The sequence below is a fragment of the Anser anser genome, assembly GCF_964211835.1.
Source record: "Anser anser genome assembly, chromosome: 6".
NCBI lineage: Eukaryota > Metazoa > Chordata > Aves > Anseriformes > Anatidae > Anser > Anser anser.
In genome coordinates this window covers 33599533-33626897 of record NC_139726.1, presented here as the reverse complement: position 1 = coordinate 33626897, position 27365 = coordinate 33599533, and the positions used below count along the sequence as shown (strand labels likewise).

Here is a 27365-nt window from a genome sequence, read left to right as displayed (position 1 = left end):
GTTAGCTGTGTCAGCGCACGCAAGCCCAGAGGCAGCTTCTAAGGCAAATCCTATCCCCCCATCTGTCTCCTGCTGAATACTCCAGGGACTAATAAGCTGAGAACTTCTGCTGAGCTCTTTTTCCCATAGAATGGCTCAGCTTGGAAGGGGCCTTAAAGATCCTCTTATTCCAACCCTGTGATTCCCAACAGAATCAGAATGGCTTGGGTTTGCCCCATGGTTCATAGCGGTTCTCTTTGCAGAGACTTTCTAGTGCTGGGTGTGCCCCCGTTACAGCTGGAGGCTTCTTGGAGCGAAGCTGGGCTTGGAGTTACCTGGGATGTAGGAGATGGAGGCGGCGGGGTTGTCCTTTCTGACACGTTTAACTGCCTTGCTGGTTTTCCGGGACTGGAGCTCTAACAGAAGCGTGCTGGGATCACTGGTCGTAGTAGCTGCTGGGCGTCTCAACAGGCAGGCACAGTGCGGCTCCTCTTCCTCAGCTGTGGTGCTGGGCCTGGTGCTGCTCTGTGCACTGCTGCCCTTTAGGCATGGCACAGAAAGAAAGTGGATGAAAAGAGCATTTCCCAGGGAAAAAAAATAAAAATAAAAGCTCTGCTGGGGCTGGATCTCTCTCCAGGGAAGGAGCTGCCCCTGACCAACACACTGCTGAAATGCCAGCATGGACCCGGACGTGACCTTGGAGAACGTGGTCATACGTCAGCTGTGCAATAACCCTGTGTGGTTTTTCTCCTCATGACAAGCAAGCTGCTGGGCTGCTGAGGCTTTCTGGGGGGCTGGTCCTGGCTGGCATGTGGCCATTCCAGCTGCCTGCAGCTCAGCCCCGAGCTGTGCTGCCCATGCCAGGGTGCAGCACCAGCAGGACACCTGCTGATGGGTCACTGCCTGGAACGTGGGGACAGGGCTTGGTCTGTGCTGGAGAGCTGCTTGCTGCTCGTCTTTTATGTATTTTACTGTGTTTTTGTTTTCAGATGGGCTTTTTAAAGCTAAGCTTTTAAGAATTGTAAGTATTTGGCAGCTCATAAAGTTGCTTGAAGCAAAGGGGCAGTTTTCTTGCGAAATTTCCAACCTCATGGCTTTCAACCTGACACAAGTAATGTTTCATCTCAGTTCACTTTCTTGTGGGCTCTTCTTACAATGCAGATGAATTGAAGAGAAATGAACTGCTTGTGGTGTAGGTGGACATGTAGTAATGAAGATATTTCTCCTTTAGGATTTCTGCATCCCTCCCAAGGTGTTTTCAAATCAGCAAGCTAACAAGAAGGAACCTGATGCATATGGAGGGACTCTTCCCAAAGAAGGCTCCTGGATTCAGGGGGCAGCAGAGTGCAGATTTTTGACACTTAAAATGTGAGCCCGTCTGCAGGTTATCACTTGTTCGCTTGACTAGATCGGTTGATATTGTTTCCTTTTGGAATGAGGAAGGTACAGCGACACGGTCCTTTACTGGCAGGCTTGGAGCAATCTGATGGAATCATTCCATACGTGTTATTTTAGGCACGTATAGGGCGGGAAAAGGGAGTGTGCAACACCACAGCATTTCCAGTGTGGTGAGTTTGAAAGCTGATGACTGTCACAACATGAAGAATTTCTCAGTCCTTAGTTTGCTTGGATGATTTTTAGTTGTTATTTGTTTGCCCTTTGGAGAAACCTAAAAAAAAGTTGCATTGTGACATTTCTGGGGGGATGGAAGCAACAAAAGCAGGAAATTCATCTTGCTTCCCCTCCTGGTCATTTGTGAAGTGGGGGAGAGTATCTGTTAGCTGACTGGCAGGATGGATGAAAATGTTGTTAGGGACCTTTACTGGAGAGCTCTGTGGCTAATGTTAGTAAAATGGATGTGATCCCAACAGAAGGAACGTAGTTTGAGATTTAGCACATCTTTGGCTGCTTTTTGTGGAACCCGTTTCCCTGGAAAAGGCAGAACTAGCTCCAGAAGGCAGACTGAATGGGCTGAGGTGGAGGTATAATCATAGCTGATGCTGGCCTGGGTGCTTAAACACAGTTCTCCATGTTTCTTGTAAAATCTTTGGGATTTTTTTTTTTCATCTGGGTTCTTGCTACTGAAGCAGCAGCCCTTCCTGCTTCTCCCATCCAGTTACTGAATCTTCTTGTGCCTATGAAATCTCCGTTTGTTGTAGGAAGCTCATGGAGGGATGATTGTGGTAAACACAAAACTAGAAGCATTTGGGGTGTACCAGCAGTGCTGTTCTACTTGCTGGATCGCACAGGTAAATGTGTTAGGGGCAGAGCTCTGATGGAAAGTGTGTTTTGCCAGGACAAGGTGTTGTGGCAAGGGTCAGGGGAGGAGCAGGGCTGGGGCAAAGCCAGGAGCTTGGATGAGCAGAGTTGCTAAGCTTCATGCAAATCAGCAGAGGAAAAAGTTTGGGTCTTTTCCAAGGTCATTCTGAGCCTGGCTTGAGACCAATTTCTTCTGTTGTTGATGATGGAAATCAGATCCATGCTGCCTGAAACAAGCTTCCAGATTTTTCAAAGCATACTCCTGGGGGTGCCATAGCTGCCGGGGGGTTATAAGGGGCAGAAGGGAAGGAGAGAGAGAATTGGGTTGACTGGAAAAGTTAAATGTGATAGCAGGAGTGCGTGACTGGCTGACTCCCTGACTGGAACAGGATAGAGCTAACACTCATGTAAAGCACTCCTGCAGCTGACATTCCTAATGACATTTTCACCCACACTGCCCATTGCCCAATGCGCTCTTTCCCCTGTGTCCTTTCTAAATCTTGTGTGCTTAATTCAGACGGTGCTTTCTGTTCCTGGGACTTGCTGCTCAGAGGAAATGTGTACATGCTATTCAGGTGCTGCCACTTCCGAGGGATCTACATTTTTCAGCCTTTATTTCCTTCCTTTATTTCCTAGAAATCACAAGCTGAGGCTCTTCCTAACCACATGGCCTGTGTAAGCCAACTCCTGATCTTTGCTGGGGTCTCACAAGCACACGCTGTTGTTGAGACCTCTGGCGTTTGACTAATGAGATGAAAACTTTCCGAGCATATTTAGCTCTTGTGGATTTTGTCATCTTATTGCATTAGGTGTGGTAGTTGATGATTGCTTTGGCTATAATGGGTTGTAGCATGGTGGAATCCATAGGAAGTGGAAATAAATTAATGAAATTGATTTTATTTAGGGCAGTAGATAAACATGAAAATCTGAGTATTTAGATGACTTAAATCAATACAGGAAAGTGAACGTGCTACTTCTGTTCTGCTTTCCTTTACAATTCGATTGCTTATTTTGCTAATGTCTGGTAGTGTTGTAATTGCACCAGTTCATGAAGTTAACTAGCTGAACACTTGACTCCTGTGTTTAGAGCTCTCAGCTGAAGTAGGCATGGACAGGCAATTTCAGTCAGTGTGCATTTGATATATTCACACCACAGCTTTGACTCTCGTGGGGCGGAACCAATCCCAGATTTTTTTGCTTTTTTTTTCTTGATAGTACCATACCGTGTTGATACTGTTGTGAGTGGCTGTGTAAGGAGTTCAGATGGCTGTTGGGGGAGCATTAACAGATGGGCTTCTTCGATGTCTCCAGCTCTGTGGGAAGAGTTTCTGTGCTCTTGTGCGGGGATCTCTGTGTGCTCAGAGGGAGAAAAGGCATCTTGCTGCTTCAGCCTTATGAGCTGGGACTGGCGTTCCCTAGTTTTCCTCTGTGATCATCTGCTTTGTCTGTCCTGAAGGTGAATGAGATGACATGGTAGAGTATTTCAGATCCTGCCTTCCTCAAGTGAACAAAGAGCTAGGACCCTGCTGCCTTTGGGTATAAAATGGGTTTCTTCCCATGGGGTGGTTAATTTAAATCCTGCTGAACATTGGTTAGTGCCAGAGTGAAAGGAGTGACAAGGACACCCCAGTGTAGAACATCTTCAGGGAAAGGCAGTCTTCACTGCACCCAAAGCCTCCAGCCCAAGTTCCGCTCCTGTGCCCTCTGTAATGGTGTGCAATAAAAGCCCCTGCTCAAAAGCACAGACTCTGCTTAAGCCAACTGGCCTTTGTGGGGAGAAGCCTGTTTCTGGGGGTTCCTCTAAGGAAAATGCTAGTGCAGAGGGGTGTGTTTGTTGAAGGGCAGAAACATTAGTATATATTGTTGCGTATAACACGTGATCAAAGTGTCTCCCATCCCCATGGATGATGATGCCGTTACACAATTAATTAATTCCCTTACTCTTAAAGTTTCTTCACTGTTATAAAGATATTAGCTGAATAGACAGAGTTGCGGTTCTTGGGTTAAAGTCCTGAAAGCTTACTTGAGAGCCTCAGTTATTTTTTCAAACTTCTCTGCTCTCCTGCCCTAGAAAAAAAAGTTTTCCAGTTTGTCAAAATCATGTCCCTTCTCTCCTTCCCAGCTAAATGCCATTATAGATCCATATCGCCTATGTTTGCTGTCCTGTTTAAAGACAGAGCCAACCTCAAGCAAGTGTATCTGCTTAGTGCTTATCTATCTGTAAGTTGAGGCAAATGCTTCAATGCAAAGCCCTGTGTACAGCATTTGAAGCTTTTTATCCTATATTTTTCTCCCCCAGGGTAACCGTAGGAAGGGGGGGAGGAGTAGGAACAAGAAGAATTTAAAAAAAAAATCAGTCAAACAAAAAAACCAACCCAATTTTGCAAATCCTGCCAGTCTGGGGCACCAGGCATGAAGCAACAAGGCAAGTGCTGATTGATCAGGGATGCTGTATGTATGGTGAGAGGCCAAGGCCACCTTAAGTAACACCTATGAAATGTTAACTTACGCTCCTACCAAACCCGGGAACATCCAGCACTGCCTGGGCTGGTGCTAAAGGGGGTAAAAGGAGAAGAAGGGAGGAAAAAAAAAAAAGATACAAAACTAGGCTGAAGAGATGATGTGTATTTCCTTTTCAAAGAGTAACTATTTCTAAAAGGGAAGATTAAATGACTCTTAAGCTTTCCAACTTTGGGAAGAAACTTTCTGTGGAAAGCTTTCCGTATCTTCTCACATGACATTTGTTGCAGTAAAAGAAACGTCAGAGCCTATTATAGCAGAGTATTTCCTGCTTAGGATGAGTTTGGTTGAATGAGGCTGGGAGATGAAACTTACCCAAATACTCAAGGTATTAGCCCAACAATTGGAACTGGACACATGTTCCACTGTTTCAGTGGAGCTGATGTGTTTTCCTGAGCCTAGGTTTAGGCCTGGCCCATCCGTATGTGCTGGGACCAGCAAGCATGTTGTTTTGGGAGCGTTTTATTTAGTACAGGGGCTAGGTAGCAATAAACTGGCCTAGCAGTGGCAGTTACAGTGAATTGGATTTCAGAGCTGGCTGTGATGCCCTGTTGTTCTAGGAAACGTACATCCATGACATGCTCTTCTGATCTGGTTCTCTTTTCTGGTGGATGCTTGCTCGCTCTCCTCCATTCCTGGCTTCCCTTTTGGGTCCTGGTCGTAGCTCTGAGGTCCCAGCCCCGGGGTGGGTTGTGATGGGCCTTGCCAACATCCTCTGTAGACTTCCACCATGAAGTTGGACTGACCAGCCTGTACCACATCAAAATGCCCAGGAAAACAATTTGGTCATAAAAGTTTTGATTTCAGTGAAGTTATGTTTAACTGGGGAAAAGTGATTATCAAGTCAAAAAGAAAAACAAAACTGTCCCGTGTTGTCCCACAATGTGTGCTGGTGTGAATGTGCGCACACAATTTTGAGTGCATAAGTTAGCAGCTAAGGGACTGTTTACATTGTGGCCTTCGTTCCAGATAAAAATCTATTTATTTACAGTCTAATCAAGGGCGAGGCAGTTTTGTTTTCCTTTCCTGGAGCAAACAGTGGGGTATGATAACCTATCAAATATTCACCCATGATGGGACAGCCACAGAAGGCAGTGAGCACAGCACAGATCTTGAGCAAATGTAGCTAATCTTGCGTTGTAAGGTCATGTTATTTTTAAACTGGGTAAAGAATGAGTAGCATAGGGGAGACAGTGTTTGTGCAGCCCTTTTGATTTGTTTTTATTTCTTAAAGCCAGTTTGGCCTTTTTAGTGATCCATGGGAACAAGCCAGTGAAGTGGCTGAGCCTCTGTAACCACAAGGGAAAAGGGATGACTCCTAATCCTGGCCCTCATTTGTAAAAATGTCTTTTTACAAAATTTCAGGGAAGGAGAAATCTTGCGGGCTCCAAACATCATCCAGTAAATAGAGTTCAGCTCTGGACTGAAGTCAGACACTGCAGGACTCCTATCTGGGTGGCTCTAGGGCTCCTGGGGCTGGTCTCCCTTAGTTGTATCGCTGTGAAAATAAAAGTTGTGTTTGAGGTGTGGTGCTCAGCTGGGTGCTGGGAGCAAACTGCACTTTGTATGGTCATTATTACCCACGGGCAGCGCTCTTCTGGCTGCCCTCAGTTTTAGCTGAGTAAGGGTTTTCTGAAGCTGGCCTTTTGGAGTAATTTCAGATGCTCTAAGGGTTTTCTTTATTTTTGTTCCAAGTCAGCTGATCTAAAAGGAGCTGCTAATCCCAGTGGCAATGGAATTCGACCCATTTTCAAGACTTTGATTCTTTTTCTCTTGCGAAAGATAAGAGCCTTATCTTTGTCAAGTTTGGGTGAGGCATAGACTCCATATTCCAGACAGCAGATCAGCACGCCCTGAGATACTCAAGCCTGAAAGAAAAGTTTAATCTCCTTGAAAATGGATTTTCTCTAACCTGAGAATAGATATAACAGTCGTGTTGTCAAGCATTATATAAACCTTCCTGGTCAAAAGCTGTCTGGATCACAGCTTACACGCAAAATTTGGAAAAGAAGGGAGGTGCCATAGTGGGTGCAGTTAACAAGAAATTTGCCCTTTATTGTTTTGTACAAGCTGTCTCTTTATGTGATTTTGGTTTGAGATTTTCAATTATTTTGTCACAGTATTTTTTTTTAACCTTTTACAAACTCAGAAGTCTTTATTGTTGTTTAAAAGCATTACATAGGATGTTAAGTGAAAGTGTCACAGGGCCCTGGTGATCAGTGACTGTGTCCTGAATCCCTTTCGTATTTGCAGCTGCCCCTGGATACTTTGGTTATTTGGAGGCATGTTTCCTTCATTTTGTGAAACCATGCATTGGCCATGAGAGTATGTTTCCAGAGCTGTTTACCTCGCAGACCTAAGTTACTACTAGCTGTCAGCTAGGCCAAACCAATGTTTCTGAAGAGAAGTGAAACTGCATTCCAGGTTGGTTCTGATGCTTTTTGACATGTCAGTTTAAACAAACAAACAAACAAACAAAACACAATCAAAATCTTCATTTATTTCTTAATTTGCTTTTTTGGTTTCTGTTTTGAAAACAAAAAAGGAAGGAAATTTTTAATTTAAAAGGAAAATTATGTTTCTCTATTAAGAAAAAAAGAAAAAGTTCAGCAGGAGTTCAAATAACTACTTGTCCAAAATCTGATTTCAGTGAAATGTGACAATTCTCTTTTAAACATTTGTCGTTGTTGTTGCTTTGTTTCCTTGGATTCCCAAACTTTCGGTCAGAACTAGAAAGATGGTTTGAGTTAACAGTTGCTGTGTTTTCCATCCAAAAGTACGAAGGTATCTATTTTCTTCAGACTGAGGCATTCGAGGCAAAGACTTATGAGGAAAAACAAGCTGAATTTTGCACTGTATCTCAAACCCTCACCAACCTGAGTTTTGTGCATCTTATTGAAAGAATAATTGCATGTTGTGTTTTCCATTAATGTAAGTTGTCTCAGGGCTCAGATCTGGAAGTTCTCCTTCACCCAGACACCCATGTTGTTGTCAGTGAGAACTGCAGCACTGGGATTTAGGAATAAAATTTCTTTGTGCTGTTAAAACTTGATTTCGCACTCTTTCATATTGAGTATTCCCTTCTGCATTGAACTGTTATGTCTGCTTCAGTAGGATTCTTGCCGTTTCTCATGCAAGGTCTGCTCAGCAGAGATGGGTCAGAATGTGTCCTTGCAGGGAAAAGCATCAAATAAAAAGAATATGAAAACAAGGGGAAAAGGTGGGAGTCGGTTCTGCTGGTGAACTTGTACAAGCCAGTTACAGCTGTCAATAAAAGCTTTACATCTTTGTCTTTGGAAGCAGGTAAACTGCCCTTGTGTTCTCTCCATATTTAGCTGTCTTTGGCTAGTAAATACAGATGATAGGAAATAAATGAGAGTGAAGATAGAAAAAGGCAAACGAAAATTAAACATCTGATCTTGTAACCAGTCTGAACTTGCTATCATTATGATGGCTAGGAGTAAGATTTTTCCGGATGGTTCTCCCTAAAAATTTTTACTCAACCATGTTATTTTGTAGCTGCTTTTCTTCAACAGGAGGGCCTTTCTCAGAGACACTCAACTGAAAAGAGCAGAGCCGATCTTTTGAAACTCTCACGAGGTAAAACATTCGTCATGAGGAAACAATGAAGTGGACTTGTGGAGGACTGCAGAGGATGGTGCCCTGATGCGTTTTAATCTGGTGGGTGAAAAGCTGCATTTAAAAGTTTATGGTTAAATGCTGCTGTGCTTACAAAGTCATACGTGACTTTAAAGAATAGACCTGGTGAAGGCATCATGCTTATTCATAAAGTAAGACATCAGCTGCCCTGTCAGGCTGATGTGGTATTGATTAACAGATCAGAGGGATCACAGAGATTTTTGAGGAATCACAGAAGTGTGCTGTAAAGCACCAAGGCCATCACTATGCAGGCAAAGTCCAAAAACAAACAAAAAAAAGCAACAACTCATTTCTTCATTTTTACTTTGTGTCATGTTCCTGTAAGTGAGAAGTAACTGGGGAAACTGAATTCCTGCAGACAGGGAGGGAGAGTTCTTTCCTCTGAATCACAGGACCATTTAGTTGGGAAAGACCTCTAATATCATCTAGTCCAACCTTGAAGTGTGCTCAAGGGAAAGCAGCTTTCAACACCCATAAAAAATGTGGTGGGCAGGAGGGTCCCACCAAGTAGCTGGGAGAAGGTTATTCATGTAGAGAAACCACACAAGGAAACAGAGTAAAAAGCCAGGTCTCAGGGGCTGAAAAGACTAGGGAGAGGACAGGGCAGTTTGCAGCAGCACAGCAACAGAATGGGGTGGCTGGAAAACAACCTGCAAGCAAGAGTGCACCTGGAGGGACACAGTGGGAAGCCAGGTGTAGGCACAGTCCCCTTTTAATTCCTGTTCTTGCTTTCCTTGGTGCCTGGGATTGTTTCCAACTAAGAAAAATAAATCATCATGGTTTCTGTTTGATCGTTCCTGTGTGTTTTTTTTTAATCAGTTTAGAATTAATTTGGTCTTCTTTGGGAAGCTCAGGGAAGAGTAAAGTTTTGAGAGTTCTAGGTTATTTGGGCTATTGTTGCATCAATTCTCTGCTCTGCTGAAACTGGAATAGTGCAAGGAAGGCTCACAGTTTACCCAAATGCAGTCAGGTCAATGATAGGATAATAAGTAAAAGAAAAGTCAACAATCAGCAATGTTTGGCCTTTTGGGTAACTGTCAGTCTCTCCATCTCTGAGGAACAAGCAGGTGGATTTTTAATAAGCTTTATTTGGCTTGTCACTAAGTTAGGCAAGCGAAGACAGTGGTTATCAATTTTTTATGCCACATGAAGGCACTCTGAAACAATAAGAGAGCACACAGGCTTCAGAGTGTACTGGTTACTCAAAATGCAGCTGAAACGGAAGAGGAACTGCTACAGGCAAACTTTGATCTCCTTTTTTAATCTGTATGTAGTAACTTCTGTCGAAGGACCAGTTGTCAGGAACTGTTGGGTCCCAGGTGTTGCAGAACAGATCAGCCATTCCCCCAAATCCTGACACACTAACCTGCGTGTATTGTTCTGCCAGCTTTCACGAACTTTCCCAGTCATACGTCTGCAGATGTGCAGCATAGTTCTTGTGAATTCCCGATGGCAGGGCAGTGCTAGGCTTGCCTTTGAAGCAGGTGTGGTGTTGAGCTGTGCACATGCAGGAGGCCTGATGCTTCCACAAAACTTGAATCACCATGCGCAAGTTCTAGACAGTCAGTCTGTACAGGCAGAGGATACAATCGGTATTTCTAGCTTTGCAGAGATCCTGAACGGGTATATAAAATCATCAGCTTCTGCTAATGCAGGATTTTTGTCTAGAAAAGAGAGGATCTGGTAAGACTTGAATGTGCAATCGTTTGAAATTTAACTTTTTTTTTTTTTAATTAATCTTCTGTGCTGTGGTTGGAACTGTCCCAAAATTCTCTATCACATCTACAAACTGTTTTTACTTTTTCTATGAAAGCTTAAGTTTTCTAATAACAAACTGATACTGTTTGGCTGGACTTCAGGAAAAAGGAAAAATATCAGGTGACTTGCTAAGGGTGAATCAGAATGCAGCTCCCAGATCTGAAGGTTTTCTTTTGATCTACTGTGAACTTCTCCCGTTAAATTTTAAAATGGTATTTTCCCCAGACCTCGTCTAAAATATAAAAAAAAAACTATGTGGGGGAAAAACATTCTGGCTGTCGCTTAAATAAGAGAAGTCAGGAGAGCCAAGGGGTAAGGCTTGTACTCGATTCTTACTCCTTTCAGCTTCTCGTCATGTACTCAGGTGAAGATCAGCCCTAGTTTTGAAATTCTTGGCTTGTGGCACTTTGCATCACAATTACTGTGGTTTTTAAACATTGTGGGTTTTGCTTGAAATGCTTCATTTGATCTGAGATTGGCTCAGAGCAGCAGATCTGCAAGTGTGACTGAGCATGCTTTCTCTCCTGCAGCAGTCCAAGAGGAACAGGTGACAGGGGATGCCTGGATGCTCTTAGTTCATTTGCAAGGGAACAAGATAATTTTAGGTTATTTCCCCCCTCCGCTATACCAAAAATAAAAAGTTGTGGTCTCTGAGGTAATGGATTTGATAGAGCTGTTAGCAGTGTGCTGTGGGGAAAAAAAAAAAATGTTACTTATCTTAAACTTAGTGTTGTATCCACTGCACTGATCTTACTTGATAAACACCTGATAAGAAAATGGATGGGAACGTTAGCATAATTCACGTGCTTTTGAAACTTTTCCTCCAAGTTCCTTGGGAAGCAATTGGACCTTCCCTTGAAATGGAAGGCAGCATTTCCAAATCACTTTGAGGGCTTTTCTGCTAGCTGAGGGGAGGAAAGCATTTGTCTTGTTCCCTGTGGCAACAGAAAATTTCATTTTTGCTTCCTACTTCAACTCCTCTGCTTTTCCCCTCACGATTTTTGGAGTGTGTTTTAGTCAGGGCAAGGCAGGGTGGTCAGAAATCAGATGTGGCCTGACAGATGGCAGGGGAGATTTTCAAAAGCATCTGAAGGACACTTGGAAAAAACTCCCCTCTGATCTCAGCTGCAAGGAGGGAAGTCCAAGCAATTCCTGTGGGCTGCTTGTTCCACTGATCCCAATCCAGGGGAGATTTGTGCCACTGGAGCTCCACTGAGTTGGAGGCAGTTACTTGGGACTTCCACTGGCGTGGAGCTGGGCCAGCGTGCCTACAAATGAGCTCTGATCTCTTCTCTTCCAATAAGAACAGAACGGATCATGGGATTTATTTATTTATTTTACGGAGAACTTGGAAAGGACAGTCTTTTTACTGTAATGGCTGTAAAAGTTGACATGGATGTGTGGATAGACCTGGTACTGGGTTCTGCAAAGGCAGCTAGAAATTGCTAACCTTGGGTGGGGAGTGTGTGGTAATTGCTCGAACAGGCACAGTCTGGAGAGTCTTGGCTTTTTTCCCCTTCTGTCACAGACTTGAAAAGTTGCTCAGAATTCAGAAATTCATAAAATTACCCTGTCTTCATTTTCAGAGTCGTAATCCAAATTTGTCCTTTCCGCATTAGAAGTCTCCATGTGTTTGGAGAACTTCCTCTGAGTTCTTCCAGAAGAAAGTACTGGGCTGTCCCTGCACATCCCAAACAGTGTAGGTCTGGGGAGTGCTGGTGGCTGTGCAGAAGTGTCTTGCTGCTTTCCTGCTCCTGGGTTTACTGCAAAGCACTATGCTGATGTGGAATAAAACAGTGCTAAGCCAGAGCGAGGGACGTCCCCTGATGGGCACGAATGAAATCACACAGGGCAACTACTCCCGTTTCCCATTGCCAGCATCTGCCACCGTGATGCCAGGCCTGATGTGATCTGCTACTACTTCTGCTGCAGGGAACATTGCAAAATGGCAGGTTTGCAGCATTTCCCTCCATGGAGGGCTGTTTAATTTGGCCTGGTGACAAGTTCTCCCCCCTTTTCCGTTCCTTTACCAGACACTTCCTACTCTCCAGGAGATAAGTGCTTGCAGCATGGAAGTCCTGCAGAGCTTGGTGGCTTCTAGCAGAGCTTCCCAGCTGTGACGAGCAGCTTCAGGAGCTCCCTTTTTGGGGTGCCACCTAAGCAGGGCCTCAAATACTCTCTGAGCACTTCTTTTCTGAAAATCAGGCAGTTGGTTTTAAGCCTCTGAAAGCGCAGGCACTTAGTTTTCTTTGAATATCTTAGCCTTGGGGATTTACAAAGCTACAGACCATTGACTTTGATTTTACGGTACAGTGGTACTGTATGATGAATTTCATTTCTGGTGTTTTTCACTTGTAAACAGTAAGAAAAAACCCTTCATTTTAATGAGCACTTTCCTCTCTCTGCCCTATTCCCTATCTGTGTAGGATATAGAACAAGTGAATTTGAAACAAAATGCAGTCTGCCTTTCTCTAAACAGCTATGCCAAATAAATCCAATGGTTAGGAAGCCTAACTTTTGTTTACTTTTTTTGTGTAATTTCCTAGCATCCGAGCTGTTCTTGTCTGAGTGATCATCTACCTTCATGGCTTTACATTCCTGGCTTCTCTGATATGTGTCCTTCCTCCTCAGCCCCTGTCCAACCTTCATTTCCTGAAGAGATGATACAAATTCAAGTTGTGTACTGGCAGGCAAGTTTAAAGCCTATATGCTCTGGTTGCATTTCCAGTAAAACCATTGGTCTCTGCTTTCCTTTCTCCACTCATCTATGTGATTTTTTTTGTTGTTTGTTTTTTACCATCACCTCTACGGAATATTTGTTAAATGCAGCACATATTTAAGATCTGTCTAAGCCACAGAAGGCCTGTTTGTACGTTGACAGGCTTTTCTGAACTGAGGCTTCTGTCAGGAATACATAATACGTAAACTGTTGACTCTAAGGCTGGTAAATTATCTCTTTTTAGTGCACTGGCAATGAAATATATGGCTTGGATGCTTTTTCCTGGTTTTGGTAGAAGTTCCTTTTGCCGTGCATTGTTGGTGGAAGCTTTGGAACGTGGTTCTTGCACTGAAGGAATAACCCTCCTGATCTCAGAAGGTCTGAGGTGGGCTTTATCAATCAATTCTCATACAACATGGTTGATGAAAGGGAAAAACAGCAGGGTAAAACCCATAGCAGTAGGGAATGTGGCATCCTTGCTGTGGAGGTGATAAAGGAAAGTATTTTTTTGGCTGTTGTTCCCACATACAGCACTTCATTTATAATATACGGCTGCCACAAGAGATCTGAGTATGTACTGCAGATCCCTGACATATTGAACCTAGTTCATGATGTGGTCTTACAGCTGCTTTCACCTGGCAAAAAGTTCTGCTCTGTCCTTTTTCTGCTCACTTCTGTCCCTCTCCGTTCATGAACGGCCTCCCAGCAAAAGGAAAGGGTAGGCTTTTTAGCTTGATCTGTCTGCCTCATGCAGCCGCATTAAAAGTCCTGCAGTGGAAGGAGAAAGTGAGGAATTGGCAGTCAGGGTGTTTAAGCTGGTAGCGTGGGCTGATTCTGGTTCAAATACATGTGTACCTGGCGCTCAGTGTGACTTTCCTGCTGGTAAAATGGAGTGCAGGATTCGCCCTTCAGTATAGCCATAACAAAGGGCAGTGCTTGTAACCTTCCAAACACTATGTGTGTAGCAGCGTAAAGTCAACGTAACGTGAATTGTGGCTTTAAAAGAAAACTAGTTTCTGAATTGCATGTGTGAATGCACGTGTGTTTGGATATTAAGATGACTTTTCTTGTGCAAGGTGTCTTTGCAGTCCTTTCACTTATAGCTGTACCTCTGCTTTTTGTACATCTGTTCTCCCATGTGCATCTCCAACCTGGATCGCTACAGGCTAAAGCCAAGCATGTAGAGGACTATTTAACAACAAACCAATTCCCAGTTCCCTGTAGATCTTTGCTGAATAAATAGATTCCATGTTTCCACATCTCTCAAGCTCCTTCTATGAGTCAGAACGATTGTCAGGTATCTTCCTGTTGGAAAAGAGTTTGTCTTTCCTAAACCATGCTCTAGTCCCCATGAAACATTGTTGGCTTGCATCTCTCAACTCTGCACACTTGTAAAGCTCATGGTAAAGCTGAAGTCCTCTACAGCCTGTCTTCCACCATATTTCTATCCATCCCTTTCCATTGTCTGGATTCAGGCTTTTCCTATGCTTTTCTCATCCAAGTCTCCACTATGCTCTCCATCACAGAGGACACCCAAGCCCACGGTCCTCTCTTCTGTCTTTTATTCTGTGTGCCATGCTTCAGCTTGGTGCTATAATGAGCTGTGCAGGAAATGCTTTCATGTGATGCTGGCATCAACTCAGGCTAATCTCAACTGTGTACAGAGAAGTCCTAGTTGGTACTGTCAGTGATGGAAAAAAGGTTACCTAAATCCTTCAGAGCAGCATGTGTCCAGCTGCGAAAAAAAAAATGGGGGGCAAAAGAAAAAGCTTTTTTTCCTTGCTCTGTGCTAATTGAAGTCGGATCAGTCGGATTTCAGATGGCGCACCATCTTAGTTCATAAAGAATAATAATGTGCATGCTTCTCCCATAGCCTTTGTCTTCATTAGGCATTTTCCTCTCTGGCTAATGAGGACCATGATTCTGAAGACTACAGTGTAGGGTTATAGGAAATATGATAGTTACAAAGGCCTGCGGTCAGTTAGGAGATGGAACATTTTGCCTTATTTCAGCTGTTGTCCAATAGCATTTTGACAAAAGGTGTTTTTCCTGGTGCAACTGTTTATTTTTCCTATTGATGTCTTTTTCATTTTCTTGGGGAGAGGGGGCAGTACTTTGGGACCTGCGCTGGGGCTGCTGGTGGCTATGTACTCAGAATAAAAAGACTACAGCTTTCTGCAGAATTTAGTCTTCCTGTTCTCCATCTTCCAGTACAAGAATGCTTCCAGCAGTCCCAGGCTGTCCCACTAGCTAATGGTGGACCCCAGATCACATGTTGGAGAGCTCTAGAAAGCACACTATGGACAGAGACTCCTAATTTCCACAGACCACGGGCTGTTTACAGGTTCTTGGTCTCTTACTGAAATGTAAGGTGTGTGTTTTGGTGTGTGAGGACTGTCTTCATTGCTGTGGGTGCAATTTCTCAGCAAGCTTTGCTGTCTTCCAGTAGGTGAAGCTTGTACCTGGCCTGTGACACAACCCCTGCTCACAGACAAACCTAAAGAAAAGTGTTGCAAGGGCTCTAAGCAAGCGCCCCTCCAAGGAGGGGCGGGAGGAGGTGGGGCTGCACCAGAGACTTTTAATGGCAGAATAAATGGGAAGGTGGAGGGCAGTGCTGTACGGTCAGTCCACCAGCTGTCTCTGTTCTCTTCCCCTGCATTCTGCAAGAGCGTATTATCTGCACTAAATCTTGAAGAAACACATACAAGTGGAATTTTTTTTTTACTTTTGTTTTCTCGAAACTTCAGTTACCCATCAGCAACTCTCAAGATGACAAGAATTTTGACAGCTTGCAAAGTGGTGAAGACTTTGAAAGGCAGATTGGAGTTTTGCAAAGTGTCTGCTGATCACTGGAGTTTCTCAAGGACTGGTACCAGGTTGTTGAGCATCAAGGTAACAGTAACTGCTAACAGGGAGCTACTGTGGTCTGATAGAGGTGTTTGGCATGCTGAGAGATAGCTCGCTGCAGATAACAGGGTTTACATAGGCATGTAAAACTGAACTGAAGGAGATTTGTCTGAACCTGAAGCAAGGGGTTTGCTTGGCTAAACAGTTCCATTAGATAAGCAAACACTTTTGTGTAGTCTGGAATGAAAATTATAGGGTAAATAGCACCAAAAGGTAGAAGTTCAAGGTTTCAGTTTATTATTATGTAGTATTTTCTCTATAAACACCCCACCTTTCTATAGGACTGATAGCCTACAGAGCAGTTCTTTCATTCCACATCATCATGAATCAATTAGATATTTAAAAGCGAGCATCACTTGAAGCATGCGAGCAATCCCAGTGGGTCCATGCAGGATCCGTTTTCAATGTCTTGGAAACCAAGCTGGCTCAGCTTTATCAGAGAAGTAGATGGCTCTTTTTGAACGCATCATGGTATCAGCCCTTGATTTTAGGGGCTTGAACCCCTAGGTTCACATCCCCAGTTTCTTCAAATGCAAAAGCTGCATTTGACCAGCTTCGCTAGTGCAACTCAGGCGGGTGCAGCATGGCACAGTGGGGAACTAGGACTTCGTGAATTCCACAGTACTCAAGGTGCTTTGGCACTTTGCATGGAAAAGGGGCTCTTGCACGTTTCTGTTTGTGGATCACCAGTGTAATAGGATTAGCAACCTGAGGAGTGATGTTTCAGTGGGTAGTGGGGAAAATCTCTGGGAGATTTGGGCTGTGGATACCCAGAGGGTGCCACCTTAGCTGGTGGGTGGAGTAGAGGCCTGATTAATATCACTTCTGTCCACTGAGGGCTCAGGTTTCTCTTGCTGGTCCCATGGGCACTGATTTGCAATAAAAAGTTCTCTGAGCTCCTGGCAAAACATGTGTTACTTCTTAAACCAAAATTGGCTGCAGAGAAAAACTGAACTAGGAAAGAGGCATCACTATTCTTATTTCTTCTTCTAGTGTGTGAGTTTTCAGTTCAGTTTTGCCTCATGCTTTTAAAGACAGGTTGTTCTGTGGCCAGTGTACTTGTTAATGGACCCGTCTTCCCCTCCCTGAGAGCGCACAGCAGTCGTGAACTGCTACCTCGTTCACCATCTTAAAGCACAGCATGGAAATCTTCCCCTTCCTCTGCATTTAGATCTGGCTGAGCAGGATGTTTTTCCTCCTTGTGATTACAACAGGAGTCCTGTTTGGGAATTGTAAAGCCACTGAGGGTACCAGTCTCTCCTGCAACACTACTTGAAGAGGAATTAGGTCTCTGATGTGGGAAGCAAGTTCCTCTGCAGTTCTGCAGGCTACTGAAGCTATGTTGATTTGACAAAAATACGTTAATACTATACAAAATCTCATGTAGGGCAGTGCCATTTCTTACATCAGCTCTTCCAGGGCAGATGCCAGCTTCTGTGCCATTTTGAAATCTCAGCACTGAGCTAGAAAATGTCTATTGGTGTGACAGAGCAACACACTTCCAACCACCTCTCCTCTCTGGGCTTTTTGATTCAAATTGGAATGGGCCAGGAGAAAATGGAGACGCTTTTACTGCCAGTGTTGCTGGATAAGAGGAACCGTGAATGCACTGAGAGGTGCTGTTGGCAAAAATCAGTGTCTGAAGTATAGGAGGCCAGGTTTCCTACTTCGTAGCTTGGTTTGTCACTGCTGACAGAGTAGAGCATCAGTATGCTGATGTTGCGTATCGCAGAACAGGTGTCCATGTAGATGCACTTAAGTCCCTGCAGATACACTAGACACTGTCTAGCCATCTAAGCAGGACTGAAGAGCTCTGCTGGAAGGCCATCCCTGCTTGTCTCTTGCCTTTGATAGCTATCTCGCTGCTTGGAGCTGGTTCAGTCACTTCTGCCGTCTTCTGTAGAGTGCAGCAGCTGGAAGTCTTGTGATGCAGAAAGAGGTGAGTTCACAGGCACTTCAGCCTGTGGCTGTAAGTCTGCTACAGGAAGAGGTGTCTTCTGCTGGTAAAGCTGTGTAGCCCCTGGTTAAGATCGATGGTTCAGATTTTGATGAGATAGCATCTTACTTTATACATCCCAGGATAATCCTGGTAGGCATCTGTAGCAGGCTGGATCTGATGTGTTTTTCTACTGGTGGATTAGCACGTGAAGTTTGGATTTGGCATCTTAAATGACGGATTGATGTGTTAGGTGGATGTTTTGTCACTCATTCAAGGACTGCACAGTGACAGACCTACAAGGTCATACCTCGTAATGCTGAGGTGCCCAGTTAAGAAGTTTTAGGCTCATGGAAAATTACTGTTCAACTCTGATGGAGTTACAGCACCAGCTGGTCTAGCATCTACCTAATCCTGTGCTTGTGAAGTGAGTGCTCAAAGCCAACACCACCAATTTCAATGTCGAAGAGGATGAATATATATTTTAAAATCAAAAGACAAGGCCAATGAAACCCTTCGGAGCTATTTTAACCTCAGTGTCAGTGATAGCAAACACCCCGCAGAAGCATGAGACTGAATGGGGCCCGCTTGTATTTCAAGGTGTATGACAGGACCTATTGCAGGGTATCCAAGACCTAACGTGCACTACAAGTGCTGAGTCCAGTGGAGTATCTGCACAGTGACTAGCTGTGGTGCCAGCCAGCCAGCCCCAGAGGTGTCTTTCTGACATTATGTGCTGTGTTCTGCCTTGGCATTGACTCTGGGGAAAGCTGTTTCCATGTTGGATTTGCTTATTTGAGTTTAATACTTAAAGGAGTTCGTGCTGCCCAAGTGGATGCTTGAACTCACAGAAAGCAACAGGGTTGATAACTTGTTTAATCTGAGACCTCAGTTCTTATTTCTAACTCCACCTTTGCCAGGGGCCACACGTGTGTTTGAATTCAGAATCTGGTACACAAAATGTTGAACCTTTCCTGCTCGGGGCTTTTCTTTAAGGCAGTACCAGGCTCATATACCTCCTTCTATGGCACATACAGAAGCAGAAGTCAGAGATTATCTAATAGACATATGCAAGCAGTAAAGCAGCAGGCCTGAGGGAGAATTTAAGGATAAGTGGTCTTAAAGGGCCGACCTATTGCCTAGCTTTGCCTAGGAGCAAGGTGGTTGACTGGAATTGTGACACAAGTGGCTGAGTAGTGACTTACGGCTGGGTTTGGAGTTCCAGCCATCATTAAGGGTAATGGATATTGGTAAGAATTTTGGAGAGGGTTTGAAATGCAGAGTAATTAAGGTGTGTGGGCTAATGGCAGTATAGGTAATGATCCTATTCTTGCATTATTGTAGGCTTAAATGAGTGTTTAGTTGCCTTTGATTGCTCTTTCTCAGTAGGCTATTCTAGGGAGCAAAACAAAATGCAATGAAAACATAGTTCTGATCTATGTATAAGCTAAGTAAAGTATTAGAGAGCATGAGGGAGAGGTGGTAGGTTTAGTAGAGTGCCTAATATTTATTCTCCCAAGTCTGTTTTCTGTCCAGTTAAGCTCAGCATATGTGAGGAAACATCATTGTACATGAGCAGTCAGAGATACGGGGACTCAGAGGTTCGTATTCCCTTACTGCATCCCATCCGTCAGTTCTGGAGGAGAGATGGAGCATCCATGGGTGGAAGGGGGGCACGGGGAGCAGAGCTGAGACCCCTGTGGGCTCTCCGTAGGGCTGCTTTGCATCAGTGGTTTCAAGGTAATCACACTTCTTTGTAATTCAGTAATGGGCAGAGAGATCGCAGCTTGAAGCTCGTATCATTTAATGCTCATCTGAGGCCCGTGCAGTTATACGGGGATGTAAAGAGTAGTATGAGCAATAAATAGGTGGCTTGTAACAGTATAGCCGGCTCAGTAAGGAGGGGATTGGGAGAGCTATAAAAAAGAAAAAGAAAAAAGCACGCACCAGGAGCAAGCTAAAAATATAGCTAGAAATGAGAGGGAGCAAATTTTTGAACACTGGCTTTAGAAACTATTTCAGATGACTGTAAAAGGATTCTTCAAATACGTTTTGAGGCAGGTGGAAAGTAACTGAGAAAATGACTAGGAAGGAGAGAGGTGGATGAGAAGGTAAAGGATCACTCACGTAATTCTGCTCCTCTCCCTTTGGAGGTGAAAGTGATGGGGCTGTGTGTGAAGTGGGGCCCGTTCCTCCAGAGATGGGGAGAAAAGGGGAATGCTCATTTCCTCAGGTGCTTCACGACTTCCACTAGCTGCCTTGCCTGTCTTGGTTCCCCTTCCCCCTCTGATTTTTGTCAGGAACAACTATCCGTGGCATTGTTGTGAACAGCCTTAAGAAGTTTTAAGAGTTCAGGTTGTAGGAAATGTGACTTTTCTGCCCTGGTATCTGTGGGGTGGTTCTGGCGTTGCTTTCTCTTTGACATGGACAGTAATGGAGCTAATCCAAAGCTTCTCCCTGAAGTTAGCCTAAGTGTGAATCATCTTGGGGATATACAAGACCTTGAATTGGCTCTTTATTCCTTTTTAGTTCCTTTCTACTTGCTAATTTTAGCTAGAAGCAAATGTGATAATATGTATTTAAAGGAGGAAAGAAAAGGCTGGCAAAGGAAGCCGACTGTTAGCAATGTCCAGATGGATCTCCAGCCTGTGATGACATAGTGCGCACAAGAAGACGTTTTTCTAGCAAAGATTGTTGCTGGTTATTTGGTCTGGAGAGAGTGCAACGCAGCCCTGGCACCAGCCTTCTGCTGTGCTGGAAATCTGGTGGCTTTGGGCTTCTTCTGCACTTGTGATATGCTGCCCATTATGCAGCCAGCCAGATCTGCGTGATCTGTGTGCTGAGAAGCGTGCCAGAGGCTGTTGTGCTGCGTGGAATCGTGGCCTGCCTGAGGAAGGAGGCATTTCCCCGCCTTCGTGCTGCAGGGAAGTAAACTGGCCTGTGCTGAGAGCAAATCCCAGCTGTGTCCCTGCCACACACCAGTGCCCTCTGTTCCAGGCATACATCTTTTGCAGCAGCCCAGCGTTCAGGGGTCAGCTTGGCCTTGCCAAGACAAGCTGAGGGATTTCTTTGGAGAGGAAAAACTTGACTTCCTTGACTGTTTACTCTGTGAGGCACGTGTGAAAGAACGAAAATTACCTGCTTGCTTTCCAGAACAGGCATTTATGGCAGACATGCTTTAAAAAACAAATCATACTGCAGAACTTTTTGGATTCAGCAGATCTTTATCATCTATTTTGTAGATGGGAAGGGCTGCTAGAGCAGGGAAGCCAACAGAACTAAATTCATTTATTTAGTTATTTTTAACTGCTACAGTGCTTTTACCTCATGTGTGAAGGGCTTAGTGAAGCGGGACCTGAGCCAGCGAACTCTTCAAGCTGCTTTGGAAAGATGCACCAAATCTTGCAACGCTGCAGCAGTCACCCTTTACGTTAGCCACCTCCGTCCTTAAAGCTCTTCAAGAGCTCTGCAGCCTCTCTGGAGAACAGGGCCCTCTGCTGAGTTAAAGCCTCTGGTGTGTAGGAGAGAAATGGGATTGCAGTGGGGCTGTGAGTGGAGGAAACATTTAAGTTGGGACTACAGCAGAGATCTGTACTAGACGGCATAGGGATGCTTCTGAGGAGTGTAGACAAAAGGACCTCAAGGCAGCTCCGGGATATTTGTTTATTTCTTGCTTGTTGGTTTGTTTGTTTTTTTTTTTTTTTTACAAATGAAAATCTCTCCAGCTAATCCCCGATTGAGCCAATTGGCCTTTTTTATAGCCTGTAAATCACTTTTCACATTAAGGACAAAACTGAAAAGACAAGGTAGGCTGGCAGCTGAGGGATGTGGTAACACCTCTGCTGGATATGTAGGCAAGAATAATTGCTTCAGAAATGCTCAACAAACAAACTAAGCTCTTAATTAAGAATAATAAATCAAGGAGAGGAGGGATCCATCTGAACATCTATCCCTTCTGTAGCTGAACTTGCAGGCAGGTTATGGTAGCTCAGGGACATCCCTCTGCATTACCCGAACACTGTGTAGGGGCTCTGATAGTACAGCGGGGCTTCTGTTTGGCAGAAATGATTTCTGTGCTGGTCTGGTGCAGAGGCGGGCAGGAAGTCTGCGGGAGATGCCTGCAAACTGCCAAGATGAGGGCGAGACTTGAAGGTCACGCTAATTGTGCTGCATTTTAGCCCTCAGGAGCTAGATGGGTTTTAGATTTCAGGTCGTTCCCCCATTGTGGAGGATCCTGCCAGGCTGTGTTTGCAGCTGTGGCTGGTTGAAGCGATGACCCAACTGGCTCTGGGTGCTGGGACTTGCCTGAAACCGGAGTTGATAATTGGGTGGACTCCAAATATTTGCTCTGCTGAGGGGAGGGATCCGTCTCTTGAAGTCAAGCCTGAGGGAAGCTGGTTCTTACAGTCACTCTCCCATGTCGGTAGTGTGGGCTGGATTTTGAGCAGGCTTCAGAAGGGGCAGAAGTCCTACCCAAAGCTCAGTCTGAGGCACCCAGGTGCTCTTCCTCCGTAACACCTTCAGTATGTGGCAGCTTTCTGTGGTGAGAGGCTTTTAAAGAGATTAGGGGGCTGGCCAACCTGTAATTCTTATTTGGGCTAGATCTACGGCCATAAAAATTGTATAAATAACTGTGGGAGGATTGTGGTGTTGCTGACTATCCCATCCAATCATACAAGAAGGCTCAGAAAGTGATGGCTAAACCTTTTGAGAATGACTCAATGTTTGACATTAATGAGAAACAAATGCAAGGCTAAAACCATCCCAGATGCACGGAATTCAATTACTTGGCAGTGTAGTTTGATTTTTTTAGTGTATTTTGCAGTACATTAGTAATTGATCTGTGCAGTATTTATAACTGCAGAAGAGCTCTAGATGAATGTTTGCTGTGATTGTTACAAAATGTTCAATGCTGGGGCTGAAATGTCTCCTTGCTGAGATTGTTCAGCTGATTTACAGCTAATGGAAAGTAGCTCTCCTGCTCCTTTCTACAGCAAACTGAACTTAATTCTTCTTTTTAATAAGATTCCAACATAAGGAATTCTGTTTAAAAAAAAAAAAAAAAACTACCAAAAAAGAAACCCAGACGCACCCTGATATGAAGGTAAGAGCTACTGCCTGGTGGACAAACTTGGTGGATGATCAAGGAGATTGATCCCCTCCTTCCCTGGCTGGGGCTTGCTGGAGGGGAAAAAAACAAAAACAAAAAACAACAGAAGTGTGATCTAGAGAGCTGATACCAGTAACTTGCTTTTATTTTAAAGCATTTATTTTAAATTCGGGCACTGTACCTGTGTCTCCTTGCGTGATAGGGAACCTGATGCTGATCAGCAAAAAGCAAAAGCTGCTTCTGCCTTCAGCTCCTAACAGAACTGCTAATTTTGTTAGGGTTATCAAATTCTGGCAGATTATCCCATCAGAACCCAACATCCCTTCTTCTTGGTTGGGACTCCGTTCTGCTAAACACTTTTTGAAAGTGTTGCTGCTTATGGGAAGCTTTCCTCTAGGCTGCTCATTAGGTAGCTACCTCTCTGCCAGGACAATTTAATCCCATCCCTGAGGTAACTGGGACCATGAGTGTCTGATCCGTGAGCTCCTCTCTACCCGTGTCCTACAGCAGGATGGACTTGTATTGTGAATTTTGCCTTCTGACGCCAGTCCGCCTATGCATGCACTGCTTTTTAATGGCTTAGCTGTATGGTTACAACAGAAGTTAAGCGCCTATAGAAGCTCGTGACTGGATGAGAGCCAGTGTACTCAGCAGCTAGCCTTGAGCAAACACTGAGGAGAGGCAACTCTTAACCAATATTTTAACTCTGTAGGAAAATTGCAAGATACGCTGAGTGAAAGAAATGAACAAAGCGATGTGGAAAGAGCCAGGGTGGTCCAGTAGTAAAAGGAGCTCATGCTTTGCTCATGGTGAGGTTTTCCAGCTTCCTTGCCACCTCTAGGAGCACAATGTTTAAGTATTAGAAAGAAAAAGAGCATCAGACTAGTAAAAGAGACAGTACCTTGGCAGCTGGTAATGGGAGGGGGCAAAAATACATACAGCACAAGGCAGGAAAGGCAGGTGTCCTCGGCGTGACTTGTGTAAACATCAAGCCTTTTCCTCCTGTATTTGAGTCTCTTCATGTGCCTTTCTCTAGGCGCAGACAGCGAACTTGGTGCTGAAAGATGGAACGAAGATGAAGGGCTATTCTTTTGGCTATCCATCCTCCACAGCAGGGGAAGTCGTATTCAACACTGGTATTTCTGGGTAAGGCAAAAGCAATTGAGAAATAAGGAAGAAAACTGTTTTGGGAGCTTGTAAAAGTGTGAAAGGGGTAGTTGGTGCAGATGCTTTTCTCAAGATTATAGGGTCCCAATCCAAGCAAATGATGTGCTGTACAGAAAACACCGTGCTCTAGGAATGCAGAGAGGGAGCCAGTTAACAGTAAGACTTCAGGCAGTCCTCTTGCATCATCACATTTGTGCTGACGGGCAACTTTAAGGACTCATATAACTAACTGTCATAGTGAGGTGTGGAGAGATCTGCTCGTCTCCCCATGAAATGCAGCCACTGCTGAGTCAGAGCAGAGTTACTGCTGAGTAACACAAAACCAGGACAGCAAGAACCTTCATCTGACGCGTCGTTGTTCTCCCTCCCATTTTCAGATCGAAAGTAAAGGTTTGAAGTATCTGCAGCCTCCTGAATAATGTAACTTGGCCTCTGAGTGCAAAATTCTTAACTCCTAATGTTCCTAAGTTGGGTTCTCATATGTGAACCATCCATCTTGGTGTGTGGTGGCTCACAGCACAGCTGAGGATGTATTTGAGCTCTCTGCCCTTTCCAGGGATAGGGGAGGATCAAGTTTGTTCCTAACCTGGCATGACTGTGTGTCCTCTCAAGTGACAGAAGCTGATAGCTGGCTTAGGATTGCAACCCAGGGCTGCGAAGTTGAACTGCTTGAGCAGAGAGAAAGCTGCCCAGAGGATTGAGGCTGTTGGTTAGGAGCGGGGTGTGTTCTGGGGAGGTGAGACAGCTCTGAGGCTGCTGAAGCTTGAGCTTTTTCTGCAGCTATCCATAGCTGTCTTTGCCTGCAGTCTTTCATAATAGTCTTTGCCCAGCTGCCTTGTATTCCCCAAATTCTGCTCTCCTTTGGAGAAAACAGTACTCACGGGATGAGTTTTAAATGATCTCATTGGTGAGGATGTTAAATAGCTGCAGAGGGGAATCTGTTTGCAAAGCTTTGCATTAGGAGGCAATTATTTAAGTATTTTGACAGCACTAATTACTTGCTTTGTTAATATACCTGCCAACAAACAACTGTTTAATATAGATCAGAGTGATGGAGGGCACCAGAGTTCTCTTCTCTGTGATGGATTATGGGCAATAAATCTTGTCACATCACAAAAGTCAAGGAGGACCTGATGGATTAATTTCCCCTCCACATGTTACTGTGGCAGCAGAAGCTGTTTGCTCATTTTCTAGTGATTTGGAGAGGATGCCTGTGAAATGAGAGATCTCTTCTGGGCTGGGGAGCATATGGGGATGGAGAGAACATTCAAAACATAGGGCTGTGTCTTCAGAGCGCACTCCAGGAATGTGAACTCGATTGGTTTAGGGAAGAGGAGGATAAGAGCTTGCAGAATTGCTGTAGGTCATAAAAGTGACAGGATTTGCTACCAGTCGTGGCACTGCTGGCCGGTGAAAGAAACCCTCCAGCTCTGCCTCGTGCTCGTGAGCACAGAGATCAAGACCTCACGTATCCGAAGGACCCCGCTACCTCTCTTCCCTGACGCAGCAGGAGGCTGTGCCTGTGGGAAGGAGGTGCTGTGCCAGGGCTGGGGCCTTTTGCAGATTGTCTGGGCTCGTAGCAATTAGCACAGCCAGCAGGAGGCTAGTGCAGGGGTGGTTTTGCCATGGCTGGCTTTAGGTCTCAGACCACTGCTTTCTGTGAACTGGGTGTTTCTAGACCGTGGGTGGAGTCAGTGTGAGCTCTGTGTGGAGGGAACTGGTGTGCTGCTCTGCACCTTGTCTCCTCATCTGGACTCCCACGTCCTGATCCGTATCAGAATGGGGAGGCAAAGCACTTTATGTACACCTAGCTTTCAGGTCTGAAGTAGCTGAAGCTGGCTGAAATGTTGTCAGATTACCCTAGAATAGAGGCCAGAGAGCAATGTTTTGGGGGTGCAATGTTGAATTTTCATTAGAAGAGCACAAGGATGAACTTCTCAGAAGTGTTTGAAATAAAAAATCCTAGTGTTTAGAATGGGGCAGGGAGAGGAAGGGGGGAGGTTTTCAGATGAGAGAAGAACTACAACCCGTAAAATGTTACCATGTTTGCATCAGCTCGGTAAATGCATTTGCCTCCAGTGTGCCACTGTGTGTGCCTCACATGATGTTCTGAGAGAACTGATTGATGGGAGTTTACTGAAGTCAGGCAGGGCTTTGGGCAGGCACAGCAGGGGTTGGACCTCGCAGCATCTTTGGAGCTCCTGCTCCCGTCTGCTCCTCTCTGCTCCACGAGCGTTGTGCCTGCTTAAAGGGCATTTTGTCTTAATGCAGAGCTGCGCCTTCATAGCCCAGCGAAACCCAGTGGCTCTCTGTCCTTGTTTGCTGATTACAAATAACATGCAAAGGTTAATTACATTGCCTTCGTCATTAACAGAGGCTTTTGGAAGCATAACCAATTGACTCGGAAGGAAAGCGAGATGCTAAATGTGCACGTCATGCGCTTGCTGCAGTTCTGTGATCACACTGCACTTTGTGTGGCTGTTTACCTGCAGCAGGAAGTATAGATCTGAACAGCAGGGGAGGCCTACCTGGAAATATCTCATGGCCATTGTTGATTCGATGTGTCATTTCTCAGAGCTGGCTGGTGTGCTGCGTTGTATGTATCTGCCTGCAACCATTCCGGGTTTTGTGAAGAGTTTCCCAGTGTTTGACAATTAATCTGCTGGCTGTAAGTCCAAAGCACCATAAAAATGTCTCTTGTGACTTGCTGATATCTGGTAGATGGCTGGAGTTGCCAGTTATGTATTGTTTAAACAGCGATGACAATAATAAATTATATTTTGTATAGGGCAGATTCATTCTGCAGTGTCTTGATGCATTTGGCTTAATATCTATATGGATAAGTTCATCTGTTGCTAAATTACAGCTGCTTTTGAGTAGAAAGACAGCAAATGCTTAACAGATTGGTGCAGCAGTATGCTAGGGTGTAAGGGAGAAAGTGAAAGGCTGCTCACTTTGAAGCTGCAGAATTAGGGGCATGAGTAAGTAGAACGTATTTACCCTGTTTGGGGTTGAAAGTGAGACAGGACCAACTGGATCCACTGGATCAAGAGCTGATCCAGTAGACTATGCAAAAATTGTAGGTTTGATAAAACCTTAGGTTCAGTCCTCCATTGCAGGAGGATGTTCCACTGCACTTGTAGATCTGTCCTTGCTGAGAACAGTGCTCAGGCAGGTGCTGGAATAGAGTTGCAGTCTCTGGGGCTTCTTCCTCTGGCTAAAGATGAGGGCTTTGGGGCTATGGGACAAGCACGGGCTGCTGAATCCCAAAGCGTTGTCTTCAGCCTGCCTTCTTCAGCGATACACAAACCGCCTTCAAAGCACATAGGGATCTGGTCAGGTGGGACGTG

The 27365-nt window shown here is 44.7% G+C and overlaps 1 protein-coding gene across 8 annotated transcripts in view; it reads left to right on the top strand.

The window, feature by feature from the left end:
• CPS1 (carbamoyl-phosphate synthase 1) overlaps window positions 1-27365 on the top strand; it is a 116752-nt gene that overhangs the window by 6890 nt on the left and 82497 nt on the right. Inside the window, exons 2-4 of one of the 8 annotated variants that reach the window (XM_083842156.1) lie at window positions 8295-8439; window positions 15643-15787; window positions 23885-23994. The exons of 1 other annotated variant lie outside the window; for it this stretch is intronic. In XM_083842156.1, the coding sequence (XP_083698282.1) occupies window positions 15665-15787; window positions 23885-23994 (233 nt within the window). In that variant the 5' untranslated portion in view covers window positions 8295-8439; window positions 15643-15664. Of the gene's footprint in view, window positions 1-8294; window positions 8440-15642; window positions 15788-22014; window positions 22282-22763; window positions 22843-23884; window positions 23995-26648; window positions 26684-27365 lie in introns of those variants that run through there. 6 more of the 8 variants (XM_083842159.1, XM_083842157.1, XM_083842160.1 and 3 more) reach the window with 6 other exon arrangements.